Below are 21,426 nucleotides of genomic sequence, written 5' to 3'. Positions count from 1 at the left end.
CACCCCGGCCCAAGTGCTTGACCTGCAGATGCGCACGACACACAGGACCCAATGCTAGAAACCCTTCTAGGCGGACCTGAGCTGTCCAAGAAAAGGGTGTTCATCTCTCCCACTTTCCCCATCTCCCACTTCATAATTAAGCAGCAGGCTGGCAAGTTCAGAAATATGTGCTCTGCTTGGAAGAGCCTCCTATTTTCATATTCTGTTGGAGAAAGAAACCAAACATCTTAAGAGGAGTAAGGACGGCTCTACCCTCTATAAATGCACCTGCCCCATCTCACCAGATCCACAGCTGTGTTAACACTTGGACCAACGCTGATAACCGGCAGTCCAGCGCTTGGATCTGGTATGAACTTGGCTATTAACTAGAGATGGGAACTTGGGCCTCACTAAAACCAAGTACACAGGAGAACAAAAGGGTGCTGCATGAGGATCGGATCTGCAGCCTCCTCCCACCAGGAAGGAGGGGACAGGCACTGGGCTGGATTAGCGCTCTTGACAACGGGCATCCACAAGCAGCTTGCAAAGTCGGAAGATCTCCGAGATCCATGCTGCCTTTCAAACTGCTGAGCGTGGAGCTCAGTCAGAATGCTCAAGGTCTTCCACGCTGTGCTGGGTGTCCAAGGCAGCAGAGACTGGCATTTTAATAGCACCCAAGTCGCTCTGCAACCCTCCACAGATCCCACAATGCATCACCAACTGGAACCAGAAGAGGGAGAAATCAAAGCCAGGAGCTCTGCCAGATGCCCACTCAGGAGCTAGCAAGATAACAATAATGGCTATTATTTTCAAATGCCTACGATTTCCCAGGCCTGTGGCGATTGCCTTACACGGCTTTCTTCATTTAGTCTTTCAACAACCTCACGGAGCAGGGACTGTTACCCCATTTCACAGATGGGCGGACAAGCCCACATGGCTAAATGACCTCAACTCTCTATCCTGATAGCCAGACTAGTGCTTGCTAGTGACAGTGCCTTCCAGGAGGCAAGCCCTTCCACCAATGACAGGAGTCTCCTGGCCCTATGTGTTAAGGAGGTACGGAAGGGGAAGAGGGGATTTGTCACAAGGGGCTCCCGCTGGGAAAAGCTCTTCTGGAAGGCAAGATAAGGCTGGAAAGAGCACTCTAGACCCTTGCTACCAGATAAAACTACAATACAAGCCAGGAATGCGAACCACATGTCATTTTAAGTTTATGGTAGTCACATCACATGAAACAGTAAAAAGAAACAGGTGATATAAATTTTAATAATATATTCCACTTAACCCAATATATTGAAAATATTATCATTTCAATAGACAATCAATGTAAAATTTTAATGAGCTATTTTACATACTTTTTCCATAGGTCTTTGAAACCCAATGTACACTTTACACTTAAAGCACGTCTCAGGGGTGCCTGGGTGGTTCAGTTGGTTAAATCAGTGTTTGCCTTCAGCTCAGGTCATGATCTTAGGGTCTGGGCTGGAGCCCCACATCGGGGCTCCCTGCTCAGCAGGGAGTCTGCTTCTCCCTCTGCCCCTGCCCCTGGCCCCTCCACTCATGCTCTGTCTCTCACTTTCTCTCGCTCTCAAGTAAATAAATAAAATTTAAAAAAAAAAAAAAAAAAGCACATCTCAATTCAGACAAGCCACATCTCGGGTGTTCAATAGCTGCATGTGGCTAGTGGCTACTGTATCAGACAAAGGGGACCTTGAGGGGGAAAATTCATATCCAAGGAACAAACACAGGATGACGTGATGTCATCCAAGTACTTGGTGTATTACCAAATACCAAAAAGTTATCTGATGTCAGCTCCACAAAAGAATTCCTTTCACCTTTTATCCCTGCTCTCTAATTTCGGTAGCAAAAATAACCCTGATCAGGAGACCACTCAAATTTTGAGAAACAAGCTACCTAAAGGTAACAATGAATTTATTCAGAGTAAACACAAGACACTTTACCAGATATAAACAACAGGGGAAAAGAATCCATTTAGTCAGTCACACTTTTAAAGACTGCTGTCACCAAGCCCATACTTAACACTTACTTAAATAGCTAAGAATTCAGAAAGGTGTCACTTTGGAATACAAACAGTCCTACAGGAGCCTTAATCTGATGCAAAACCTCTGGGCTTTGAAGCAAGGAAAAATAAGCAACTCATTTTAAGTCCCTAAACCTGCATTAGTAAGCTCACCAATTAGAATATGATGTAACTACCACAAAGAGACTGGATTTTTCCCCCCTGAATAAATGAATGTGAGTCAAATATAAGCCAAAATCAACGTCATGGATCAGGAAACCTTTGCACGAGACACCTGCTATTGATACCTGCTCTTTCAAGTTGATTTCAAAATAGCTCCATGGCCTAAAAATTGCCCCTATAGCAGCAAGAATATAAAAGCCCCTTGGAAGTGCTTCTCCTTATGCTATTTTCTCAGGCTGGCTAAATGTTGCAGAACAGCAGAGCAATGGCACAAAAGTCCTCTCCCAGGCCAACTCCTGACAAAGAATTTCAAGACCCAGTTCAGGTGTTAGCAGGAAAGAGCTCTGGGATCAATAAGCAATGTCTGTCAAGGCCAGAGCAATTAGGACCTTCACCTCAAATGCCAATCTCCAATCCCTGTGTAGAAAAACTGCAAAATAACACAGGAGCAAGAAGGAGACAAACACACATGAACACACATAAGCTACAGACTTGCACGGACTATTTCCACCTGTGTGCACCCAAGTGGTAGGACGGGGCCCCACATTAACAGATACATGTACGTCCTACCCACCCAGAGAATTTCAGTAATGAGATACTAGGCGTAACCGCAAACCTGTTCCTTCAAGCTGGGGGCATACAGGGCAAATGGAAACCTAACAGCCATCTTTGGTAAATCTCTGTCAATAGAAAATGTTCCTGAGTAGCACACGCCCCTTCATTTATCCACCACCTACTCTGTTAGCAGAGAAGGAACAGGACACCATCTAGAAAGCCAAGTTCAAATTCTGATTCGGCCGTTTCATTAACTGTAGGATGTCTGCTCCCTCTGAGCGCCAGATCTCCCACCTCTGCATGGGGTTGCAGGGCATTAACTAAGAGCCTATGGATGCAAGCATTTCTTACAAATTTTATTAAAAACAGCTAGGCACCATTTATAATGCTTTTCTGGTGCTTTGCACTCATGGTCTCATTTGCATCCTCAAAAGGACTGTAGGAGGTTAAAACTCCCATTTATTTTATAGATGAGAAAACTATTTAAGTCACTGGCCCAAATAAGTAAAGCACAAAGCTAGGATTCTCTAAGTTGGGCCAGTTACTTATTAAGTTGATGGACAGACCTGAGCAATTCAAAAACCATGCGTATGCCAGGGGCCTGTTTCCCCAGAATCCCCATCTCAAGTCTCATTTCCTCAAAATTGTTAAGGTCTCAAGGCACATTAAGAATTATTTCTGCAGCCTCTTTGGTTTTTCTGGTCAGAGTGCTTACCATTCCACCACCCCCCCCCCATTCTCCAGAAATCAATTTTTCCCCCACTTGGCATCCGAGTAAAGGCAGAAACCTCAAGAACCAGCAGGCCCCCCCGCCGCCTTTGCCTCTGTTACTGAAAAGCTTCTCTTTTCAAAAAGCACATCCTAAAACGGATTCAGAAAGAACTCTAATCCAGCTTTTACCCACCCTCTATCACGCGAAATAATTTCAGCAGCTTCTGCACAAGCTGATCCATCAAGAAAATGAGGGGCTGATGCCCAAACTGTCAAGTGATTTCCCTTACCCTCCACGTGGCCTTTGCACACATGTAAGCAGAGAAAATGACTAGTTCTAGAAGAGAAAACGAATGTATGGAAGAAGAAGAAAATAGGGTGGGCATCGACTAGCCATGTGTTCTAGAAAACTTAGCTTCTGTCTAAGCACATCTGGAATCACCATGCTACACCAGCGAGCATCTGTCTCAGCAAGGCCATTCGACAAGTTGGTCAACGAATACTGGTGAAGCAAAAATGATCAGTTCAGGCAAGCCCTCTTCCTAGACCAGCCTGCCCAAAGCCATGGCAAGGCAAAAGACCACCATTCATCTTCAGGCTCTATGGCTGGCTCGAGCAAGCTCTGCTGCCCTCTAGATACCTCATGTCACTAGGACTAGAACAACCCACGCAGAAATGAGAACGCCCGACTCCTCCTGAATCAACCCTTTCCAGTCAAGGGTACTACGGACATAAATGCACACCACTTCACAGAATGTAGCCTAAGTTATTCCACAGAGAAGAAAAAAAAATTGTAATCATCAAAAACATAACCCTGCTGCCCCTTAAGACATCTGACTCTAATTAGAATATATTTTGTTTCCAACAAAAGATACCTCGGTGGCCAACAACAGAAAGTGCAAATTTAGCTTCTCTTTCTTTAAAAGATGGACTTCCAACACCATGACAATATACACACTCTGAACTCTCTCAAGGAAGAGATTAACCTTGGCTATCGTATCTCTAATGAGGATGCAATATACAAATGTGAGATTTCTGGAAGCCACACACAATGATAGCAATGTCTTGTAAAATGTTCTCTAAGTGTTTTAGGGAGCATTCATTCTATCGGTCCTCAAATAGGACTAACGCCACCTCGATACTGAGGACAGAGCAGATGGAAGCAGGAATGACATCCTGGCCTCAAGAGCGAATGGTCCACTGAGCCTCTAAATCATACATGAGGAACTCATGTGAATATACCATATATTAGAATGGCCACTTAAGGAAATGTGCTGGAAGGAGGGCGAAGGAATCACCCCCTCAAATCCTCCATCTGTCTATATGCCAAAAGCTGGCCACTCTACTTCTTTCAAAGGTCAGGTTCTCATATGTTGTTATGGGAAAAATTAAGATGGGCTATTTCTATCATACATTAATCCATGCATGGGTATCATATGCAAAAAAAAATTATGGCTCAGGGATGTTATGTGAAAAAATTAAGATATTTGGCAAGGGACCCACTAAAATGACATCTGTACTATTAATGGACTCGGATCCTTCTATATCGGTCACTATGCTCTGTTATCACCTCTACCCTACACCACCACTATCCCCTCCCTGGATAGTTGGGTAACAAGAAAGTGACCAAGACAGCTAGTTCTTAAATCAAATGATACATTTTTCAAAACAACTTTTTTTAAAATTGAGTAAGCCAACAGCAGTTTAGATCAGCAAGAGAAGTCACCATATTACTGTGAAATATCCCAGCGGCCAGCCGTTTACAGAGCAAAAAAGGACACAACCAGCAGAGCTGAGCTCCAGCTTTCACAGGCCAGACTGGTAGGAATGAAGTCATCCCATCAGCCATACGTACGCACACATCTACATTTACACAGAACCAACCTAGAGAATACAAAACCTCAAACAAGCAGTAACAAAAAAAATCCTTCCCTCAAACAGAAACTTAGAAATCTCCTACATGCAGATGGCAATACCTCCAGGGACCAGCTGAGTATTGTAAACAACCTCTGTGGGCCAGGTGAGCGCCCCATCTCAGGGGGCAGCCACTGTTGAATTCAAGCTTACTGCTGTTGCCAAGCAAAGACACGGGCCCTAGGCTGCAGTACCTTCCCATTTTTCAGGAGTAACCCAGACTTCTATGGGAAGCCACCACGAAGACAGGAGTTTCGGTCAACACTCCCACCACCCAGTGCCTACAACAGTGCCTGGCATACTGTAAGTTCTCAGGATACACTTGTGGATGGCATGAATGCAAAATGCCCCAATTTTTAATTTCATTTTTTTTCTTTTCAACACACTATGGCCAAAACAATATGGCCAGATGCCCCCTGCAGAATTCCAGATAACCCGAATGACTGTCCTGTCTCCTTCCATTTCTCTTTCCCAGGGTAAGATCCAGAACTAGCTCTGTGTTCTCCTTTTAGACAAAGAATCCTGCCCCCCACCCGTATCACAAATCACGTTAGTTTTAAAGGCCATACATAACTTCATTGGCATGAACAAGCCTGCATTTTTTTACCTGGACTCCTGGAGAAATAAGGTTTAATGTTTAAAAACAAAAAATAGCTTATAGCCATTCCATTAACCAAGATCCACTCACCACCTTGTTTGCTACTCCCTCGGGACAGTCTGTCGCAAGGTTAGCAACATAATCAAAGGGTTCATAGAGCCTTAGGAAGCAAGCTCTCAGAAGAAAGTTAACAAAAAGTACACCTCAGAAATCACAATATAATATGCAGTGAGCATTTGACTTGCATACTGCAGAAAGGCCAGGACCTCCCAGACTGCCAGGCCTGGCATCTACAATCCCTAAAATTCCAGACGAATCTCAGGAGCCATTTAGTTAAGGGTATAGGAAAAAAGCCCAAAGAAACAGAGGGTCTTGCCTAGATCCCACAGCTAGTTTGGCTGGCTCCCGTGGCTAGTTCTAAACTGCAGAGGAAAAATCCAGAACCCAAACCATGTCTTGCCCCCAGGTACAACTCCCTGGGACCTTTTCCTGCAGTCAAAAAAGGACACAACCAGGACAACTGAGCTCCAGAGCCTGCAGCCCACACTTAAATGATATATGGCAGAATAATAAGACCACAGGGTTATAACATAACCATATTCAATGCCCCAAACAAAAGTTCTCAAATTATAGTGTACACTGGATCGCTCTGAAGAGGAATCAAAAAAACTTACCGCCAACAAACTCACTCTGTCCACAGCTATTATCACCTTATTGAGAAGCTAAAGAAATTTGCTGAAAGGTCATCTCTTCAAAGAAACCAAATAAAGTCCTATCCTAATTGCATTATTTCCTTATTTACGTGTGACAAATACAGGAAGACACCTTTACTTCACCCAGTGTTTACGGTCCTTGCTTATCAGGGGAAAAGTAGGAGGGCAAAATATACCAGGCTGGGTCTGTCTCTTAATTGGCCTCCTATGTAATTTGGAAAAACAGTTTGCAAACAAACAGCAACCAGTCTGAAATTCAAAATTACCCGGGGAGAGGAGTAGAGAGACATATTCTAGCCACCCCCCACTTACTCCGGGGTGACACTGTAGAGGAACGACGACTTCGTTCGGCTGTAGTTACTTCATCCTAAAGCAGAGATACTCAGTTCCCACTTCCAAGTAGATCAAAGATACATAAAAAGCTTGGGCACAGGGACGCCTGGGTGGCTCCGTCGGTTAAATGTCTGCCTTGGCTCAAGTCAAGATTCCGGGGGTCATGGGACCAAGGCCCACACTGGACTCCCTCAGCGGGGAGTCTGCTCCTCCCTCTGCCTATCCCCCTGCTCATGCTCCCTCCCTCCCTTACTCGCTCTCTCTCAAATAAATAAATAAATAAAATCTTTAAAAAAAAAAAAGCTTAGGCACAGTGCCTAGATAATGGCAAGCACTTGGTGAGTGTAGGCTAGTATAACCATTGTTCCCATTTTACAGATTTAAAAACTGAGGCCCATTTGCCCAAGGTAACACTGCTGTCATAGAACAAGAATTTTAACCTAGGCCTCTGGGGTCCTAGAGTGGTTCCTAAAGAAGAGAGATGTATACCTCGGCCTCGAGGACCACCAACACCACTCAACCCCACTTCCACAAGATGCTGGGTAATTCGCCCAAGGCAGCACAACCACCTGGTTCCACAACCAAGAGCACACCTAGCTCTCAGCCTCCAAGCTTGCTGTATGGAAACACTTCAGGAAAGTGATTAAAAAAAAAAAAAAAATGAAGAGAAATCATTTATAAATAACAACTGCTTTGTAAATAAATCTTTTCGACAATGCATGACTAACTTCACTCTTACAAAAAGTCAATGACATTTCCTCACTAATCTGGCCTCTGCTTTCACATTTGGTAAATTGTTCACGGCTGTGGCCTCTATCCAAACTATTCCAAATTGATGCATTTATCTGATTTAAGTGTATTGTGGAGTTTACAAGGCTGCAGTGGGGTGAGAATTCAACTACCTCTTGGATTCATACAACCAGGGGGAATTCCTCAAAAGTATACCCATTGCAGCATCAATCGACAAACCTGTCTCGCTCTCCTCGTCAGAAAAATACATCGCAGACCCAAAAATAAGACCACTTGTCCTATTTTCTTACATGGAAGTGTTACATATTCCATGAACTATGCTTTCGTGTCTTCTCTTAGTTGCTAAATTTTAGCAGCCAACTGTGTCACTTTGCCACAGCCCCAAAATAGCTAAGTCGAGTGGTTGAAAATCGCATTTTGTTGTTTGGCCAGAAAATCATCATGCTGCCTTCAGTTTGCAAAAAACGAATTCGAGGGCAGCACCTATGCACGGTGTGGGGCTCTCTCCTGCGTGCTCTGCAGAGCTGAGCCCATGAGGACAAGGAGACAGGGACAGGACTTTGCCCAAGGGCCACACAAGTACAAAATAAAAACAATACCCAAGTGGTACGATTTGCTTCTCATCAGCAGCACAAAATTAAGAGCCAGAAATGACAGTTAACAGGCAGACCCATCCTCCTGGGTTACAATACAGTCTAGAAGGCCTGAGAAGAACCGGCATCCCAGGGCGCAGGACCAAGCAGCTCTTTCTACAAAGGATAACGCCACACGTGGCTCTTGGGAGATTCACATGGCATCTTTTAAACCTGTGGAAAACATTTTTCCCATTTAAAGTTGGGGACGTGGAGAGTGTGATGTGAGTGAGGAGGTCTCTCAGACTTCGTTAAGCTTTCTCATTGCTTTAAACCTCAAAAACTACCCATTTCACTAATTTTACATGGGATAGCCTCCTGTTAGTCCTTCTAACTCCTCGTCCTCAATAGCAAAGCCAGGTCGAAAACCCATCGCACAAATTTATATAAATACTTTTTAAATGTTTTTGTTTTTTCAAACAGTTGTCATTTTCAGTTCTACTCTCCTCTTCCCATACACTCCTACCCAGATCTCTTTAGTACACACAAAATAAAAATGGCTAATGTACTGAGCACTTATTGTTGACCACGCAAAGTTCTCAGTCCTTTAGCACTCATTCTTGCTTAAAATGCACACCTTAGGAGTCAGGTACTATTGCTGTGCCATTTCACAGAGAAGGAGAAAAGGAAAAGACAGGTACAGAGAGGTTAAGTAACTTGTCAAAGGCAGCACAGCTAGTAATGGGAGAGAGAGGCAAAGCTGGCTGCGAGACCACAGTCTGACATACTTCAATATATTCAGTACAACTCTCCATAGCTACCTGGTTTAAAAACAAAAACAGAAAGTATTAACAAGTTCCAGGCTGCTACAAGACTTCTCCTTGCTATATGCAGACACACCAGTATGGTGACCCTCAAGAGAACCAAAGTTCTCCCTCCGTGTGAAAGTTGCCTCCCACCCCCAGGACAGCGGGAACACCACCCAGTTCAGCTAGAGGGGCTGCAAAAAGAGAAGCCGGCCACATCTCCAACCTGATCTGTTGTCGTTCCTCCACGTAGCCCTAAAAGCACTTTTTACAGTGTTTTTGAAAAGAAGCATTATCAAGCACTATACTCATAAAATCTTTGAACCTGCAGAGGCCTGGCAAACCATCTCACACAGGTTATGTATTTTTTTTCTGTCAAAACACCAAAGACTCTGCTACAAATGAAACCAGGTAAACGGGCCCCTCCAATCACAGGTGTCCCTGTAGGAGCAGACACTGGCACAGGGAGCCCTCTAGCTACCTCAGGCAATCTTGCACAGCCATTTCTCACAAACCTCCCCGTCCTCTTCAGAATGGGAGCGAGCCACAAACATAACTGCTATAGATTTCAATCAGCAGACCTTCCTCAAAATGAAATTCACCTACATTACTTCCAGATTTATTTTTTTAAAGAGACATTAACAATTCCGCGGTCTTGGAACTTGAAGACAAAGAGGAATTGTAGGAAAAAGCAGGAAGAGATAANGGGGGTTTTTTTTTTTTTTTTTTTTTTTTGTTAGGATTCCTCGTTAACACAACCCTGCCCTCCGGGCCCCCAAAAAAGTCAAAACAAAGACACAGATAACCCTTTACCTTACAAATGTGCCTCTGATCTGTTAAGTGCACAGAACATTGCCAGAGCCCAGCGTTCAGTTCTTTACAAGCAAGATGGTCACTCCCATTTCTCAGGCAGAGAACCCAAAGCACCTGATCTTTTAATCATGTGCAAATTATTAGTGAGGACCTAATGGGTGCCCAAGCAACCTCATTCCGGAACAAACTCCACAAGCAACTCCCTCGCCCTGGTGGGGGCAGGCTCTTCTCAATGGAACATTTCCTTCTTCCCCCGAAGCCCGAAGCCCTACACAGTACGTACACGCTTTCAGGCATCAAGCTCTGGCGGGAGCCGGGCACACTTCCCAGGCCACCTCCATATTATTAGATACACAGGCCTTTCATTCTCTACACATACAGCCAAAAATGTAGTTTCAGTGATTACCACTTACCACCTGAGGGTGGTCAACCTGTACCAAAGCACATCAAGGGCTTATTGGGGGGGGAAGGGGGGAAGAGAATCAAGAATTTCTGAGATAACTTCAGGTAACTTCGGAAGTGGTGCTTTATGAAATGCAACCACATGGAAGACGTACTGCAAGATGAAAATGTTAATCATAATTTTTCTTTTTCTTGCAATTCACAATGCACACCCATCTTATAATCTTTACCTGCTTAGAACATCACTGCATTGTCCTGCATGCTGTGCAAGTAAAATGTTGAGTGAAAATTCAGCTTAAAAAAAAAAAAAAATCTTTCACCATAAAAGGAAAGAGGTAAAGCAACAAAGCATTAGCAACATCTGCTGTCTTCACCTAGGTAAGGCTAATGTTGAGTGTCCAGACTATCCTTTTGGTTAAGAAGTTTCCAGAAAAACAAGGAAGGGAGTAAGGTGGGGGGGGGGGTCTGCAGTAACACCTGCATGGGGCATTTTTAATGACCTTACATGAATGGCAAGAAAGTCCATTCCAACTGGTGCACCAATGTGTAACTGATTATACTACAGTAACTTGGGAGTTTTTCAGAACACAAAGAGGAATGTGAAAGGGGTTTCATTTGGTTTTGCTGTCCCTGCACTGCTTCACATAAACAATGTAATCTTTTACTCGGTGAAAACAAGTCCATAATTAAGGGGAGATGCTTCACTATTGGATAGTTCTCTTTCTCATTTCAGCCAGCCTTTCCTTAACCTTTCTGTCTCCCCCAACAGCAACTTCCCCTTTCTAAAGAGTCCTGATACGCCTATTTGTATTCATGTTCTAACTACGACAACTCTGTAAGAGGAACACTGTTTAGACAGAAACAGGAAAGAATGTATTCCAAAAAACTGTGTCAGAGGGACCAAGTTTCAAGACTGGACAAAGATTCTTCATGTTGGAACAGGACATCTCAAGTGGGGGTTAGGACATGGGGGACATGCCTGATTTCTCACTCCATCCCTAAAGAGTAAGACTGCTGACTTTCAAACATTACTTCTGCATTTTCCTAAGAAGGCCATAAAGGATGTACATCAGGAATAAGCATGTACATGCAAATGCACCAGGAGACGGCAGAGAGAGAGAGATTCACCAGACATCAATCATGGGTCCTCCGGTTCTGACACATCCAAAGTACACAGCAGAGCTTATCCATCTGAAGTGTTTCCAACGTCAGCCTCCTAGATGTAATGCAATTATGGTACAAACATATCAGAATCAAAGAGAACGGTTTCAACTCTGAGGGCGGAAAGAGAGAAGAAATCAATAAAAAAAATTTTCTTTCACGTTTCTGCTGAATAGCCTACAAATGTAAAATACATAAAATGTTAACCCTCTCAAGCACATTTTCTAACCTGCTGCAGGCACTCAGACTCTCTATGATTAGATATCTATGCCAAATGCTTAGATGAAGTATGTCTAAGATTTGCTTTAAAATAATGAGGTGTTAGGGAGGATGGTGGGGTACAGAAAAGATTGAGTTCATAATTGCTGTAACTGAATGGGGGGATCCATAGGGATCCATTATATTATCCTATTTTCATACATCTTTCTGTAACAGAGTATTTTTTAAAAGACGTAGAAAAAGACCGTACTGTGTATGTTTGATGACACTTCTGCTCTGAAAGTGGAAATACCACTTGAAACACTAACCGAGATGCGGGTCCCACACCTGCCATATACTGATGTTGTTGGGAGACTAAAAGCCACGGCTTCCGACCATCTGGAGAAAAGATCCACGGCAGGGCTGTTTCCAAAACCCTCCCAAATTATAGCTACCCCGTATCCTGAACAAGAGCTGAGAACAAATCTAACTGGAAAATTGGTCATTCTGAGAGGAAACAAGCCAAACAGCAAGGGATTTGGGATAAGACCTCACAGGGAGGACCCTAACCCAACACCAAAAGCATCTTTATCCGTCGTGCCAACCAGATAAACGCTTCCGAGGTTACGGAGGGTAAGAAGGGGGATCCCAAAGCGAACGCGGGCCCGCACCGGGATCCAAGCGGGCCAGGAGCAGCAGCGCCCCGCGGAGGCCGCCTCCTAGCCCCAGGGCGCACTCGCAGCCCCCGAGCCTCGGAGCCCGGCCGCGTGCGCCCCATCCCCGCTCCCACCGCGGCCCCGCCGCACCCAGAAGGCCGAGCCGGACCAGTGGAGGTGGTAGGAGCCCCACCAGTGGCTCAGGGGCGCCCCCTGAGGTCCAGCGGCGTCGCGGCACCTTCGAAAAACGGAAAGCCGGCGTCTCCACCAGCTCTGACATTTTAACTTTGCCTGGTTCCAAAGGCTGCTCGCTGCACCCTCTCCAGGGGCACTTTTCCAAACCACAGCCCCTCTTCTCCGCGCCTCACACCACTGCCCCCTTCCCTTCCCGGCACCCTTAGGCTCCGGGGCGAGGGAATGTGCTATTTACCTCGCAGCGTGGGCACGAAAAGAAAATGTGGAAGATGAAAACTGTCCAAGCCCCACGAAGGCGGCATCACTGGAGGTCCCATTTTGGATTTCGAGCTTCCTGAGACATCAGGAAAAAGAAAACCACGGCCAACCCACTGGCTGCATACCCGAGCTAGGGAGAACGCCAGACGTGGAATTAGAAATTCCTCTTATTTCGCAAGGCTGCTCTCCTGCTGCCTCCCACTGCCCCCGTTAAAGCGTGACCCTTACAAAGCTCGACCCCACTGTGCACCTGAGCCCACTCAGCCTGCAAGTCCACGGCAAAGAAAGTCTAGAAGGAGCAGATGGGGAACACAAATCCTGAGCAAGTCTTTTAAGTGAGAGAGGGCATTTTTTAAGGGGAAATGTCCACACCGCCCCCAGCCCCGTGGAGGCAGGACCCTGGTAGGCAAACCGCAGGCCTCGGGGTTAATGTGGACGCACGTCCTCGTTAGCCGTCCGAGCTGGGTCTCTGGGCAGTGGCAGGAGCTCCCTGCGGTTCCGTGGGCAGGGGGATGCGCAGAGGGGAAAGGGGGTGTCGTAGAAAAGACTGTGCTTTGCCTCTCTGCTCCTCGAGGCCACCCCTGTGCCTGCAAAAGGGACACTCGCTGCCACTCCCCGAGCAGGTCCCCGAGGGCAGCGAGAGCGCCCGCGCCCTGTTGCAGGGCGCACGATGGAGCTGGGGGGACCCTCTGCACCAAAACCTTGCGCTCAGGCCGCTCGGGGACAGGCGGCCGTGACCAGAGAGAGCAGAAACATCACGGCACGTTCCTTTTTTTCTTCGTTCAGCTAACCCCCACCTCTGGGTAGCCAAGAGCTAATGCATGAGAGGACAGAAAAACGGGGGGGTTCTCTATCCTTAGGACAGCGAGATAAGCGAATCGCCCCCTTCTTCCCACCCGTTCCTCTGCTAGGGCAGAGGACTTGGCCTCCACCCCCGGGGAGGGGGCCGAACAGACTCAAAGGAGCTCCGGGGTGTAGCTGTAGCCGGTGCGGAGGGGGAGGATTGGGGGGGGGGCGCCAGCAAGAGAGGCGAGGGAGGCGGCTGGCCTCTGCCCTGCCGGAGGGGAGAGGAAAGAGGGTCGGCCAGTGGAGGGCTGGAAGTGGAGGGTCGCCGAACCGCACACGGCTACGTGCGGTGATTTATTATCGTCACCAATGGCCAATACTGTTCCCGTCTTAACCCGGTCAGAAAGGAGCGGGTCTAGGTCGGCCAGCCGCGAACAGCCTGCAAAAGGGCAAAGATGAAGGTAGGCAGGGCGCGCGAGACAGGAAAAAATCCGCCCCGGCGCGAAAGCAACCCAGCCTCCGACCACCCCCGCCCCCGGCGCCCCTACTGGAGCAACCCCGAGGAGCAGAGTTGCAGGGTAAAGGGGCCGCGGGGGCCGGGGCTAGGGGAGCCACGATCTCCCTAAACCGCCTGCTCCCAGCCCTCCCACCGCTCCCGGGCCCCCGCACCCGTGAAGGCTGCCTCGCTCCAGTACCGAAGCGCAGCCCGCGCCCCAGCCCCGAGCGGGGGTCGCCCCTTGCCCCGGACACGATAACGCAAGCTGCTCCCAACATCCCCAATCCTCCACGGTCAGCCTCCAGCTTCCATTCTCCTAACACCCTCTCCAAAGGGTCGGGAACCGGCAAAGCAAGTCCCCCTCCTTCCGAGCTCCTTCAATCCTCTCGGGGGCGAGGGGAGCACCCTGGGACCCCCAAACCCACAGAGACATCCTCCCCTGGCCCCAGTCTCCTCAACAACCCCAGAGCTCTAGCTCTCCCGAACGGTGACGGACCATCAAAGCGAGATTTTTTTCCCACTCGGGCTCCCCCAGACCCCCCCAACCTGAGCGAGAGCAGACCCCTACCCTCCCCTGTCCCCCTTTTGCGGCCAGCTCCTGCTTCCACCCTCACCAACCAACAGCCTCCCTAATAGCCGCCAGAACCAGCCGAGCGGATCCCTCTCTCCTCCCCGTGTGCCCGGCCCCCCTTCACCCTCTCTGGGGTCCCCGGGACGGGCGCCCGAGCTCCGTGCCGCGGCGACAACTCCGCATCCCCCGCGCGCGCCGGCCAGGGCCGGGTCCCCTCAGCGGCCGGCACTCACCGGGGAAGCACACGACATAATGGAGCACGGAACTGGTGATTTTCAGGAACAAAATCCACCAACACGGTTCCAGTAACCTCCGCATGTCCGAAAACGCACATCGAAAAGAGGAAGGCAGGGGGGTAAACTTGTTGAATAAGTTCTTGCCTCCGTGTGAGCCTCCGCTAAGCCCTGGCTCTTCCCCTGATCGCCCGTTCTACGGGCCCCCCGCGCTCGGCGGCCCGAGTCCCCCTGGAATCCGGGAAGCCGCCGAGCGCCCCCCGGAAAAATCTCAAAAAGTGACCGGGAACGCGGAGCCACGCTGGGGACGATCCTCGGCGGAGAAGGGCTGCTTTCCGTTCAAAAAAGAGCAAGCCGAGCGAACAGGGCGAGTAATCGGCTGGCGGCGACGATGCCCGGGGCCCGGGGCAGGCAGGGACCGCAGGCGGCAGCGGCGAGCAGCCGAAGATCCCCAACTTGAGTCGGCGGCTCAGCGCAGCCCGAGAGCCGGCGGGCGGCGGCGGGGCTGAGCGCGGCGCGGCGTCTCCGGGCTTCAGGCAGGCAGCTCCTTCCAGGGCCCGGGGAAGGAAGGAGGCATGTTTGCGAGCGGGGAAGGGGAGGGGAGAGGCGGGGGGAACGAAGAGACCCCCAAAATAGAAACGGCCGGAGGAAACAGAGGAAAACACAAAGGATCTCAGAGGGGCGCTGGGGCGAGGGCGCCTTCAGTCCATGCTCCTGAAAGTTGTGGCTCCAGCGCAGGCTGGGGAGGAACGAGGAGCGCGGGGCTGGAAACTGGCCATGCCTCCATACAGGAAGTAACATGTGAGCATGGATCCTGGCAGAGACTTTAAAGCCGGCGAGCGAGCGAGCAGGGGGCGCGCGGCGGCGGGCGCGGGGGCGCGCGAACGGGGGCGCGCGGCGGACACGGGGGCGCGCAGCCGGGTCTGCGGGCGGCGGGAGCGCGCTCACCGCGCTCTTAAAGCAGCCGCGCTCGGCTCCCGCCTCAGAGGGGTCTCAAAGCCGGGTTTTCCCCGCGCCGGGCCCGCAACGTTGCGGGCTCGGCTGAGGCAATTTGGGGGCTGGGGACGGCTCTGGCCCGGTCTCGGAGAGAGGAAGGAGTGCGGTCGCCTTCTTGAGCTGGCGAGTCTTTGTCAGATTCCAGTTCTGGGAGCTCTTAAAGACGCCGAGCTTTGCGCGGGCTTGAAGAGAGGTCTCCCCTCCGTCCGCGTTGCTCGCAGATCCTGGGCCTGTGGGGATGGGGGCTTGGTTCGGGTCTAAGGAGCGAAGGGGGACGGCCGGCTGCCTTCCTTTTTTGGACGAGGGGGTTGGTTTCCTGTTCAGCTCCAGCGCTCTGGCAGCGCCGCAGCGGGGCGCGCCCTGCTCAGTCCCTGCTCGCGCCCCCAGCCCGGCACATTCCCCCGCCTGGAAACAAAGCCGAGAGGCCTGTGCACTCGGGCTGCATTGGGATCTAATTTTTTTTTTTTCTTTCAGGCTTCCATTGGCCGAGTCCGCGGCTGGGGAAGGGGGGTGGGGAGGGATATCGATCCTAGGCTTGCAAAATCCAGCCCCTCCGAACCCCACACCCTCTTTCCCCTCGCCACGATGGATCGGTGGCGGAGTTTTTCCAACTCGCAGCTCCGCGGGAGGAGGGAAGGTTCCCGCGCTCTGGCTGGGTGGTGGGGAGAGCGCAGGAAGTAAGCCTCTCACCCCCGGCTGGGTGAAAGCAGCGCCGCGGGGCAGGACCGATTTCCTGGCAGCTACCCCGGGGAGCGGCCGCTTCTTTAGCAATCCGGGAGAGGCGTCCGGGGGAAATGGGAGGACTGGGCTTATCTGTAATGAGTTTTGTCCCTTGGCTCTCGGTGAGAAGATCTTTATCGCTCTAGACTTCTAAGCGCCCTATTTTCTTACGCGGGCGCTAAAAGTGGGGGAGGCGGGCTTTTGATTAAACGTGTAACTGAGCCAGGGTAATTTGTAATTTTTGCCTAATTTTTCTGCCTCTGTTTAAAAGCCATTCTGACACATGTTTTTAACGTGCCCCTGCTGTTTCATCCCACTGCGTAGCGTCCCCCACCCACCCAAACATCCCAACCGGATGCTAGGTTTTCAAATAATGTACAGATGTTCAGAGATCGTCCTGCAAGATGTGATTAGGGAAGCAGTTTCACACCCACACTTCCAAAAGAAAAACCTTTGAAAAGTTACCTTTGGGATTACAAATTAATAAAAGCCAGGAAGTTCCCGGGGAGGGCCCGCGCTCTATCTTTAGCTGAACAGGGGTGAACACCCACCCTCAGTGTGGGTAATGAGTTTGTTTGCTTTGGAATTCGGTCCTTCCTGGTTTTGCTAGAATCCTGACTCCCCCATAAATGCTTGAGGGTCAGTTTTCTTGGGAGTGTTGTATTTAAGGCATATCCCTTTATCAGTAGGAGCTTTGAGAGAGGTTAAAATGACCCCTGCGTGCCTGGCTACCTTACTAAAGAGTGAATGATAAAATCCATGTAATTTGAATCAGAACAGAACACACCTGGGTGGACATCCCCAGGTGAGTTTCCTCCTTTGCAAAATGTACATAGTAAAAACTGCCATTTGTGGAAAGCCTGCTACCTACCAGGCACGAGTAAGAATTCCTTCTGCAAAGTGTTTATTCAACAAACTCATTGAGCACTTAACTGTGCAGGGCATAGTAGGAACACACCCATGAAGGAAAAAAGGCAAGGCCTGTGACCTTCCAAAGTATGGGGTACATTCTTCATGGAATCCTTACAGGAGTTCCACCAGCGGTCGTGATTATTTTCCCTCTTTTATCGACAAACAGGATCAGAGGAGTAGAATAATGGATCCCCAGCTAGTGAGTAGTAGAGCTGGGGTTCTGAGGCCTGTATGCCTCCCCAGATTTGCAAAGGCAAAGAATGATGGCTTGTGGAGACACTGAAATGAGAGTGGGAGAAATGGCTTAGGAGTGGAGGAAAGTTCACATGGGCTTGGAGAGTAAATTACCACTACCCTTACGATATAGGATGCCCCACTGTAAAAATTAATGTTGAATTAAATCCAGGCTGGTGACTGTCCTGGGGCCCTAGGTTGAAGTTTTGCAAACTGCTTTTGAAAGCACCCTCCCACAACCCAGGCCTTACCAGGCCTCTTAATAAAATAGAAGTTTAAATGCCAAACAGGATGCTTTTTCATTCATTCTACGACCAATTACAGAACAGCTCATACATACCAGACACTGTATCAAGTGTTGGCAGCACAGAATGACCAGGCAGTGAAGCTGACGATGTGCCCACCTGATGATTACAACCCACCCCCCAGGAGGGGGGGCACAATATGGTGAGCACCCCAGGAGAGTTGGTGTGAGGGGCCCTGGGAGTGCCACGGAAGGAAGAGATACCGTGATGAGAGGATAAGAAGGCGACAAAGAGAGAGGGCTGGTATTGGTAATAAATTACGCCCAAACGTAGCAGCTTCAAACAGTACGTGTTTATTATCTCATAGATCTGTAGGTCCAAAGTTGGGGTGCGGCATAACTGGGTCTTCTGCTCAGGGTCTCCCTAGACTGAAATCAAGATGTCTGCCAAGCATTCTCATCTGCGGCTCAGGGTCCTCCTAACAGCTCTTTCAGATTATTGACGAAATTCAGTTCTTTGTATTTGGAGGACAGAGATCCCTCTTTTCTTTCTGGTTGTTGGCGAGGGGTAGATCTCAGCAAGAGATGGTCTTCAGGTCCAAGCCACGAAGCCCTCTCACAAAATGGCCGCTCACTTCTGCCAACAGAGAATCTACCACAGGCAGCTATGTAGTGACCATCCCATCATTTTGGATATAAAATAGAACCTAATGAAGGGAGTAACTCTCCCATCACATTTCATAGGTCTAACCCACTTTCAGAAGTGGGGGTTATACACCAAGGGGTAGGAATCTTGGGGACCATCTTAGGGTTCTGCCTACCATAGTGCTGGTGATCTATTTTGAGTATAGACTGATAGTTACAGGTGATCGCTCTCAAGCCAGTCTAGTCTGATGGGACTTACATACGTTTGACCACAGGCAACTTAACCACCTTGTGCCTCGGTTCCCTCATTTGTAAAGAGAAATAACTGCACCTCTTCTAAATTGAGAAGATTAAAAGGAGTTAAAAAGAGTGAAGTATTTAGAGCAGTGTGGAGCTCCTAAAAAGCTTTAATAAATGTAAGCTATTACTGTTATCTGCTCAACAATCTTATGCAAGAGAGGGTGGACATGTTACTTTCTGCCTGCTCAGCTTCCATGTCTTTTCTTCCAGTAATAGCACCCCAGTTTTCCTTTGTACTAATCTCTACAGATGGTCTTGGTCCTTCTTCCTCCAGTGCTACCCTCTGCCTTTCTACCTCACTGGTTCAGCATGGACACATGTCCCAGCCTTGACCATTTGGAGCATCTCACCCTCCTGACCTGAATGGGTTAGTAACAGCCACGTGTTTCCACTTGGTCCAATGAATGTCAGACTTCCTCCTGGGTTTGCCAAGTTTGATGACCTTAAGCCTCAACAAGAAAGCGGGGCTCCACTTGGGAAGAGCCTGCTAGAGAATGAAGCTGATACCCAGAGGAAAACAGAGTGGAGAGGGGGAAGCCAACAGTCCTCTGATTCAATCACTTGAGTCCTTGAATTAAGTTCTACGGGAAGCCAGACCAAACCCCTGGACTTTTCAGTTACTTGGGCTGATAAGTTCCTTTTATTCCTTGTGCCTCTTTGAGTTGAGTTTTTATTAAATTGAAACTAAAAACTTGAAACCTGGAACTGATTGCAAAAGATCAGTAGAATACCCACATTTTACAAAGAAAGAAGCAGGAGCTCTTAGAAGTAAGTGATTTAGCCAAGGTGATTGAGATAGTAAACAAAAGACTCAGATCTACTGTAATAATCATTTATTGTTATGAATCGCTGGAAAAACGTAGTAACTTGAAACAACAACCTTTTCTATTTTACTCTTGATTTTGTAGGCCAACAATTTATGCTCGGCTAGGCAGTACTTCCGCTAGTCATGTCTGAGGTCACTCATGCAGCTCTACCACCAGCTGCTAGAGCCTCGACTGGGTCTGTCTGGTCCAAGATGGACTCACTCACATGCCGGGCAATTAGTGCCGTTGGCTGGGGCACCTCAGTTCTCATCCACTGACAATTCCAGCAGCCGGTCCCAGACTTATTCACAAAATGGTCTCAGGCTAGTAGGAATGAGAGTGGAGGCTATATAAAGTGTCTTGGAATCTAGACTCACCAGTGGCATCACATCACTTCCATTGCATTTTATTGGTCAAAGCAAGTCTAAAAGCTCCAGGTCAGGGAGAGGGAGAAATAGACTCTAGTTCTTATGGCGAGGAGCAGCAAACTCTCATTGCAAATGGGGTACGAAAACAAGGACGAGAGAAATGGTGGCCTTTGCAAACAATCTATCTACTGTTAAAACTAGGTGATACCTGTAGGTTGAATTGTGTCCTGCCCAAAAAAGAAATGTTGAAGTCTTATCCCTGAGTACCTAATTCTTAGTACCTCGGAGTATGACGTGACTTGGAAACAGGGTCTCTACAGAGGTAAGTGAAAACGAGGTCATTCAAGTGGATCCTAATCCAATAAATTGGTATCTTTACAAAAAGGAGAAATAAGGACATGGACACAGACACAGGCAAGTACAGAGGAAGACAATGAGCAAACGTATGGAAAATAGATGGCCCTGTGACTGAAATGGCACATTTTTAAGCCAAGGAATGCCAAGGATTGATGACAAACACCAGAAACTGGGAAGGGGCAATGAAGACTTTCCCTACATGTTTCATGGGGAGCATAGCCCAGGCAACACTGATTTTGGACTTCTGGCATCCAGAACAGTGCAGCAATGAACACCTGCTGTTTTAAGCTACAGTTTCTAGTACTCTGTTAGAGTGGCTCTAGGACACTGCACAGAGGCCATTGACCTTTGCCCTTTAGGTGGTTTTCGTGGATAGACAAACCACACTTGTGACTATGTTTTCAACCTCACAAGTGAATCCTGGCAAAACAGTAACAACAGAAAACCTCTTCTAGTCATTCTGTCTTCAAATTTGGGTGTGATGTTTATTTTAGGGTAAAAGAAATAAAGACAACAACCTATGTTTATTCTGAAAAAAAAAAAAGTAAAAAGGAAAAACCTTGAAGACCTCTAATAACAATGATACTTGTCACTAAGTAACGCCCTATATTCAGTGGCCTAAAGAGAATGAACAAGTAGTGGCACTATTTTATACACTATTTAAAAGTAGGATTAAGCAGCGCCTGGGTGGCTCAGTCAGTTAAGCATCTGCTTTTGGCTCAGGTCATGATCCCAGGATCCTGGGATGGAGTCCCCCACTAGGGTCCCTGCTCAGCAGGGAGTCTGTTTCTCCCCATCCCTCTGCCCCCCCTTTACTCATTCTCTCTCTCTCTCAAATAAATAAATAAAATCTTAAAAAACAATAAAAATAAAAGTAGGATTAAATACTATCAGCAAAAATGACTGATAAAGCTGTTTTTGGTTACAAGTAAGAGAGACAC

The 21,426-nt window shown here is 48.2% G+C and overlaps 1 protein-coding gene across 3 annotated transcripts in view; it reads right to left on the bottom strand.

Annotated features, from left to right (window-relative positions):
* Positions 1 to 16,271, bottom strand: part of PTPRG (protein tyrosine phosphatase receptor type G) — a 691,435-nt gene extending 675,164 nt beyond the window's left edge. The window contains exon 1 of one of the 3 annotated variants that reach the window (XM_019795516.2): positions 14,904 to 16,271. In XM_019795516.2, the coding sequence (XP_019651075.1) occupies positions 14,904 to 14,988 (85 nt within the window). In that variant the 5' untranslated portion in view covers positions 14,989 to 16,271. The remainder of the gene's footprint in view (positions 1 to 14,903) is intronic. The other 2 variants (XM_019795515.2, XM_019795517.2) reach the window with 2 other exon arrangements.
* Positions 16,272 to 21,426: the final 5,155 nt, after the last annotated feature.

The sequence above is a fragment of the Ailuropoda melanoleuca genome, chromosome 4 (assembly GCF_002007445.2).
Source record: "Ailuropoda melanoleuca isolate Jingjing chromosome 4, ASM200744v2, whole genome shotgun sequence".
In the NCBI taxonomy this organism is placed as follows: Eukaryota; Metazoa; Chordata; class Mammalia; order Carnivora; family Ursidae; genus Ailuropoda; species Ailuropoda melanoleuca.
Note: the sequence above shows the minus strand (reverse complement) of the source record. Positions and strands in the feature narration are given on the sequence as shown.